The sequence below is a fragment of the Myotis brandtii genome, unplaced genomic scaffold (assembly GCF_000412655.1).
Source record: "Myotis brandtii unplaced genomic scaffold, ASM41265v1 scaffold246, whole genome shotgun sequence".
Classification (NCBI taxonomy): Eukaryota; Metazoa; Chordata; class Mammalia; order Chiroptera; family Vespertilionidae; genus Myotis; species Myotis brandtii.
Genome location: NW_005359310.1, coordinates 425000 through 433468, shown reverse-complemented (window position 1 = coordinate 433468; position 8469 = coordinate 425000). Strand labels below are relative to the sequence as shown.

The 8469-nt window shown below is 49.5% G+C and overlaps 1 protein-coding gene across 2 annotated transcripts in view; it reads right to left on the bottom strand.

The window, feature by feature from the left end:
• KLHL18 (kelch-like family member 18) overlaps window positions 1-8469 on the bottom strand; it is a 42637-nt gene that overhangs the window by 22929 nt on the left and 11239 nt on the right. For both annotated transcript variants that reach the window (XM_014540522.1, XM_014540523.1), the window contains exon 2: window positions 208-338. In XM_014540522.1, coding sequence (XP_014396008.1) covers window positions 208-338 — 131 coding nt within the window. The remainder of the gene's footprint in view (window positions 1-207; window positions 339-8469) is intronic.

Here is an 8469-nt window from a genome sequence, read left to right as displayed (position 1 = left end):
ATAAATAAATAAATGTGCACTCTAACAGAGCAAAACACAGATGCCCCACTTTCACCCTGTCTCAGGCCACGGGCGGAGGGCCACGCACAGAGCGGAGCGTGCACTGGGCGGTGCTGTCCTGCCGTGGGCCCCGGGGGGCACCAGGCACCAGCACCGACAGGACTGCGCAGGGAAGCAGCTGGGAGGCCTGGCGGAGGAGCGCGGTACCTGGGGTCCATTCCCTGCATCACAATCTCATCCTGCTTGCACTCCATCATGTCATTGGTGAACATCGCGTGGAAGTACGGGATGGAGGCCGCCAGGACGATTCGGTGAGCGCTGAATTTGTGGTCCCCAATCTGCGGGCGAAGTAAAACACAGAGAGATAGGGAGGAAGGCAAATACAAAGACCCAACACGCCCTTCCACGCTGACCCCGCCCCCCCCATGGCAGCGAAGGCATCCACCTCGTGACGGCCACGGCTCACCATGGAGACCCGCGAGTCCCCACTCAGTGCCCTCAGTTATGGACATGTCAACAGCTCATCTCACAAGGGTTCAAACATGCGAGCCCGAGGGCTTCACGCGGCCGCTTGGCTCACATGCGTCTCCACCGCACCCCTCCCGACGCCCCCAACCCCAAGACCTGACTTCCCTGACACTGGCTGAGAACCCTGACGCCCCTAGCAGCAGGCCCCTCAAGAGGAAGTACTCAGTGACAGGAAGAGACCAAACGTGAATAGGGGCACATGTGGGATCAAGGACAGAGGAGGCGCAGTGGGTGCAAAAGCTGGGGCGTCCTTGGGTACGAACCAGCCTGTGGTAGACCGCGTGCTCGGAGCCCAGAGTGCCTCCGAGGGGACCGAGCCTGGCAGCAGCCTGGGCTGGAGCTGTGTGTGGCCCAGGTGCTCAGCCACAGGGCGAACTCTAATGTGTATCAAACCCTCAGGGCAGCGTCCACAGCCCAGGGAGTTCTAAAGTGCTTGCCAACGACCTGCCCAGAGGATGCCTTCACAGCCCCACCGCACCCACATTCCCACGAAGCACTGCTGCTCTTCAGCACCCATCCCCTCCCCTTCACCAGCTTCCTGACTCTCACCCGGCCTCACCTCACCTGTGTCACCTCCATCCAAGGACTCCAGCTGGAGCCCATCTGTCCCCCCCCCCCGTGTACCCGCTCCGTTACCCCCTCGCCGGTGGCCGCTCTGGTGGAGGCTCTAAGCTGGGTGTCCTGCAAACTGTGACTCACACGCTTCTGAAACCAAACACCGGCTATCACATTTTCAACCTCCAAGAGGTTTCCTGAGGTTCCTTTTCCTTTTTAAGAATACGCTGTCCATGTTTCATGAATGTGCTATTTCTCTAATCGCTCCAGATCCCAGAGTGAACCGTCTCCTCTTCCTCCCTGCTTCCACGGTTTCTTCAATGTTTTCATCCCCCATCGTTTTGGCCTGTCTGTTCTGCGAGAGGCTTGCTCTCAACGTCTGGTGATGTTGGTCAACTGCTCATACTTTTAGAAGCTGTTTGAAAGCTGAGTGTGAGTGTGAGTGTGTGTGTGTGTGTGTGTGGGTGGGTGGGTGGCCTAGGCTTGTCAAGCGTGGGTGTCACATTGGGGTGACAGATGAAGACCGGCCATTTTCACTGGGGACCCTAGAAGCAGGCGTCGTCTGCGCTCTCAGAGGGGGACCCGTCTTGTGCGGGGAGTGACTGCGTGCAGATACCCTGGCAACTGGTGAGGGGTGGTCCTGCCTTCACTGCTTAGGACTTAGTCTGAGGCCTGATTGTCAGTTCTGCTCCAGGCCATCCCGTCTTCTGTGCTTCGTGTGCCTCCGTTTCAACACCTAAGACGGGAAGCCCTGCCCCCTGAGAGGATGGGGGAGGGACTGTAGGCATCTAATTGCTGTTCACACAGACTTTCAACGGATCTTCCTGTTTTCAGTATTGGTTTCTTCAGCTCTGGCGCTATTCCAGGTTCCGCATTACAAATCCTCTCTCTTCTTAGTTTCTCCCCAGCAGGCCCTTTCGGTTCCGCCCACTGAGTTCATCACACGTGCTTTTTGCCTTTAACATGCCATCAATTGCTCATTTGCCGATATCTTTCTCCCTTTATTATCATTTTAATGATATCACAGGAGGGAATGGATGTTAGAATGTGTGTTCAATCTGCCGTGTTCAACTGCGATGTATTTATTGTTCATCTAGAAAGTGGGAAGACACGAGAACAGGCTGCATGTGCTGCTTGACTGGGCGACCTGATTCCCAAAAGAGCTCAGCGAGAAAGAAGACAGCAGCCTGGGGAGATGCTCGCCGATTACAGCTGCATCCGTGTTCAGCTCAGGTCTGTCTCTATCTGGAAGGGAGACCACGATGGGAAGGGAAAACGATTTGTCTTATGAGGAAGAGCTGAGGAGAGCTGGTCTGGAAAAGATCATTTCGGAGTCGGGGCCCAACAGCCGTCTCAAACCCTAGGAGGCCTATCACACGAAGGAGGGCAGGCCCAGAAGGAAGTGGATTTTAGTTTAAAGAATAAGCGTGTTAGAGGGAGTCCTTCACTGGTTCTAAAACTATGAAGGGACCTTCCAATTCTACAGTCCTGGGCTCTTACACTTTTGTGAAAAGCTTTAAAAACACCAAATACCCTCATTTATAATCTCAGTTTTTTAAAATGTCACTTAAGAAAAATGAGATGATCATTTATTGAGTTCCCATTATATTTTCTCATTTTAGTCCTCTGCTATGAATTCCAGTAAACCAAGATTTAGAAGTTAGGTAACTTGCCCAAAAGTTAAATAGCTATTATGTGAAAAATAAAATAAAATAAACATATCCTCGGGTGAGGATTAAAAAAGTTCCGTTGCACCCAGCTGAGAGCAAATGCTATAGAGGACTAAGATATAAACAACTGAAATCCTCACAGTTCAGTCTGCTTAACAGAACCTGGACCAGAGGAAAAAACTCAGGAGTTTTAGGGCCAGCTCTGTTCCAGACAGAAGCAAGCTGCCCAATTCACCATGCTTCAGGTTTCCAGGCTGGAATACAGGATTTTACTTACGGGGACAGGGCAAGCAATATAGTAATCAATCAATTAATTGATTCTCAAGAGAAGCGTTATAAATACTGGTAAACGTTATTATAATAAATCACTCTAGCCCTAACCGGTTTGGCTCAGTGGATAGAGCGTCGGCCTGCGGACTCAAGGGTCCCAGATTCGATTCCGGTCAAGGGCATGTACCTTGGCTGCAGGCACATCCCCAGTAGGGGGCGTGCAGGAGGCAGCTGATCGATGCTTCTCGCTCATTGATGTTTCTAACTCTCTATCCCTCTCCCTTCCTCTCTGTAAAAAATCAATAAAATATATTTTTAAAAAAATAAATAAATAAGTCACTCTATTAGACAATATTAGAAAGTACAGCATAGTATTAATTGTCAAAATACGTGCCAATCTCTCCCTCTGTGACCGCCCCAGGGGGACCCAGCATAGGTCATGGCACATGCAAACGAGCCAGCTCCCACGCACGTTCCCTGCTGCAACGGAGGCAGATCCCTCCCCTCACCCCAAGCCTCAGTGTTCTCCTCTGCATGTGAGGGGCTTGACTGGATGCGGCTTCTCAACAGGTGGTACCTGTGCTTACAATAGCTTAACACAAATTCAGGAGAGCTTTTCCCTTTTTTATATATATAGTTGTTTTTCTTTTTAAAAAAATATATGTTTATTGATTTCAGAGAGGAAGGGAGAGGGAGAGAGAAAACACAAATGATGAGAGAGAATCATTGATCAGCTGCCTCCTGCACGCCCCACACTGGGGATGGAGCCCATAATGCAGACATGTGCTCTGACTGGAATAGAACCGTGACCTCCAGCTTCATAAGTTGACGCTCAACCACTGAGCCACACTGGCTGGGTGAGCTTTTCCTTGATTTGATGACATCTACATACATTTGAAGAGTAACTATACACAAGTAAAAGATCTGCAGTGCACACGTGGATTTGGGGGTGCCTGGCAATGACTATGCAGGACCCCTGCGGCACGCAAAAGTAAATATCGAGTAGGGTCTAAGACTGTAACTAGGCAAAGGGTCCCAGAAGTCCTGAGCACCTGTCTACCTAACTTCTGACATGTTCTCTCTCTCTCTCTCTCTCTCTCTCTCTCAGACACACACACACACACACACGCCTTCCCATTCTTCCTTGGAAAGCCTGGGAAACTGCCCTGGTGGTATCTCTGGGTCAACAGGGATGGTGTAGCTGACACCACAAATTCTGTTTCCTATCACAGGCCAAGTGTGGCTCAAGATTCAACCGCTGCCTCTTCATGCAGGAAAAGCAGCGGGGCCAAATCTGAGCTGGGAGTCACCTCAGACAGGTGTTCCCAAAGAAAGCAAGAGGTGCCCGAACAGATTTCTTCTTGATGGAGCATTTCGATGCTGCTGCCCCTGCCTTCAAGGAGCTGTGAACACACATGAAACAGGAAGTGAGCAGCTCAGTGCCCAGCCTGTGCAGACAGAGCACCCTTGGGGGCGTGGGGTCTAGGCAGTCACAGAGATGCTGATGGGCACAAGGAGTCATCCATAATTTTACTGAGCACAAATCTGAGTCATAAAGGCTATGAAGCTGGTGTGTAAGAATGAGTCTGTGACGGAGATGTAGCAGGGATGAATTAATCTCTAAAACTCCTTTAGGCTAGAAGTCAATCATTGTAAATGTTTAAGGGAGACCCCATGTCCTGGTAGTAAGAACAGGTACTGTGGGGCTAAATTACCTGGGTTCGAACCCAGGTTCTGCCATCTGCGACCTGTGACCCCGGGCTAGTTACTTAACCTCTCTGTGCCTCAATGTACACATTTGCAAAGTTAGGTCAATAACTCTTCTCTCGGGGGTTATTCTGAGGATGAAATTAGCTAACATCTATAAGACATTTAACACAGTGCATGACACACATTCAGTGCTATATGACTGCTTGTTAAAGAAAATGTCCTCAAATCCAGAACTTTATAGAAGTTATTTGTAAGACCTTTAGAAAAGGGGTCGGCAAACTATGGTCTAGGGGCCAAAATCTGGACTGCCTCTTGGCTCTGTGCAACGCATGACTAAGTGTAGTTTTTACATTTTTATATGGTTGAAAAAAAATCAAAAGAAGACATGTTTCACGATGTGAAAGTTACATGAAATCCAAACTTCAGCGTCCATATATAGTTTTATTGGAACACAGACGTATCCACAAAATGGCACAGCTGCGTAGCTGGAACAGTGACCAGGAACCGGCAAAGACAACAACGTCTGCCCTGGCCAGTGTGGCTCAGTTGTTGAGCGTCGTCCCAGCAGTGAGAGGTCGCCGGTTTGATTCCCGGCCAGGGCACATACCCAGGGTGCAGGTTCTAAAAAATAACTTACTTCTGCCCGCTGACAGAAAAAAGTTGCTGGCCTCTGCTCTGGACTCACAGGGAACAAATATGAGAAGATGCTGGCCACTCATCTAGGACCCTCAACCCCCCGCCATGCCGGCCCACATCACACCTGATTTGCCGCTGATGTTCACAGACTTTCTCTGCTGACCTAGTGGGCGCTGTCTGTCCTTGTGGAATTCAACACTGAGATCGTGTTGTTTACAAAATGTTTGCTCCTTTCAGAAAGGAGATGAGCTAAGCCTGCACAGAGGCATTCGGGCTGGAGCCATGAACGGCGTGCATGGGCCTGCCACCAACAATGTGCCTTTTTTAAGCCTTTGCTTTCTTAATCACAGTTACACAATTTTCTCTCTTTCTCCATTCCTCCCTCCAGCCCATGGAGTTTAAATGCTAACCAGCCTCGGCAAATAATGCAGCCTCGTCCATCAGAAATGTAGGAGGTGAGGCCTTGAAGCACCCATCCTCCTACCCCAGGTACCAACCAACCCTCCACCTTACTGAGCAACCACTGAGCACAAGGCCAGAGCAGCCCAGCTGGATGAGAAAGGCTATTCCATGTTTGAGACGTGAAGCCTCCGTCTCAGGGACTGTACTTTTCTGTGTTTATCTGCTCCAGTGGCTAACCTTTAGAAAAGGCTCACCTGAAGACCGTAAGTCCTGGGCTCCCTCCGGGGCAGCGAGGAGCTATCAGATGCTCTGTCACCCTCCATGAGTGACAGACCGGCCTGCAGTGGGAGGAGGGTGCTGACCACGGAGGGAGTCTGGGCAGGATTTCAAGGCCGCAGGCCCACCAGCAGCCCTGTCCTTTCTCCAGTTCAGTACACGAGCTGGTAAGTGATGGTCTTGCTGAGGCTGGTTCTGCCACTTCCAGCCAGAGTTCTGATCACTGGTGTCCAGACAAAGCCCGGGGGGTTCAGAAAAGGGGGTCCTCCTTGCTGGCCTTAATCAACGGGCTAGGACGGAAGGTGGCTTCCCTGAGCTCTGGGTGGGCCCTGTGGTGCCTGGAGGCCCCGCTCGGCTACCCAGCCAGGTGTCACAGGGCCCCTCTGCACAAACACCTGGCGCTGGGCCCAGGCCGGGCAGACGGCCCGTGGCAAGCACAGCGTTTCACTGACGGGACGGGACGCCGAGGTGCGCACAGAGTCGGCCAGCAGGTGTCTCTGACTGTGTGACTCACCGGTTGCATTCCTAAGGGTTTACTTTCTTGGAAAAGGTGTCATTACTTTGGAGAGAGAAGCAAACCCACGACCCGAATTCCTGTCATAACTGAGGTGAGTGACCTGCCTGAGGCCAGAAAAACAGGAACGAGGCCACTCGGTTCCTCCCCCGAAACTGCGGACGGTGGACTTTGGAGACATGTGGCTCTTTCCCGCAATCCACCCTCCTTTTCCCCCACCATGGTGATGCTCTGGTCATTTTATTTTTTACATCCTCATCCAAGGAGATGTTTTTACTGATTTTGAGAGAGAGAGAGAGAAACACTGTGAGAGCATATCAGTCGGTCGTCTCCTGTGTGCACCCTGGTGTACCGGATGATGCTCCCACCAACCGAGCCACCCTGCCGGGGCGATACTCTGATCATTTTAATAACCCTGTAACGAATAAGGACATTAAATTGGTAATTTAAGCCGAAACCGGTTTGGCTCAGTGGATAGAGTGTCGGCCTGCGGACTGAAGGGTCCCGGGTTTGATTCTGGTCAAGGGTTCCCGGGCTGCGGGCTCCATCCCCAGTGGGGGGCGTGCAGGAGGCAGCCAATCAATGATTCTCTCTCATCATTAATGTTTCTATCTCTCTCCCCCTCTCCCTTCCTCTCTGAAATCAATAAAAATACATGTAAAAAAAAAGAGTAGACTAGTGTAGAAATGCTCCCAATTCACACTCAGAGGTGTGATGAAATAACAAAAGTATTACAAATAATACGATTTAATAGTAGGACTTAATATTATTTAATTATATATGTATTTTAAATTCAGGCTCCTGCGCATGACCCTAGATCAGTGGTTCTCAACCTTCCTAATGCCGCGACCCTTGAATACAGTTCCTTATGTTGTGGTGACCCCCAATTTCATTGTTACAAATTGAACATAATTAAAGCATAGTGATTAATCACAAAAACAATGTGTAATTATATATGTGTGTTCCAATGGTCTTAGGCGACCCCTGTGAAAGGGTCGTTCAACCCCCAAAGGGGTTGCGACCCACAGGTTGAGAACCACTGCCCTAGAGATTCTCTCTCTCTTTTTTAAAAAAAATATTCTTTTATTGATTTCAGAGAGGAAAAGAGAGAGAGAGAAACATAAATGATGAGAGAATCATTGATTGGCTGCCTCCTGCACGTTCCCTACTGGGGATTGAGCCCACAACCCGGGCATGTGCCCTTGACCAGAATCGAACCCAGGACCCTTCAGTCCGCAGGCTGACGCTCTATCCACTGAGCCAAACCAGCTAGGGCTAATGATATATTTTTGATATATTTGTCAAATAAGAGTCCTGACAAAAAAAACTCGACAATAAAAAAACAAACAAAAACAATCCAATGAAAGAAATGGGCAAAAGACACGAAGAGACATTTCATCAAAAAGAATATTGAAAAGGATACACCAGTACTATATGACAAGATGATCACCATTACCCATTAAGAAAATGCAAATTAAAATCACAATGAGCTATCACTACACATTTCACAAAATGACCACAATTTAAAAATAGTGATAATACCAAATGCTGGTGGGGCCACAGAAGAACTGGGCCACCCACTGTATGAAGCAGGGTCTCCAGATAAGCAGAACTAGGAGGGTAGGGTGTGCGCGCGCACAGGGTGGGGCAAAGCAGGTTACAGCTGTGATACGCGAAGGGCAGTTTACTCGTTATTAGTCCTCACAAACCCGCAGGGTTGGAAAACAGCACATACAATAAAACACCCGGGTCCAGCCTGGGGCTCTGATGGCATTTTCAAGCACACTGTCTGAACCCCTCTATTCTTTTTTTTTTAAAATATATTTTATTGATTTTTTTACAGAGAGGAAGGGAGAGGGATAGAGAGTTAGAAACATCAATGAGAGAGAAACATTGATCAGCTGCCTC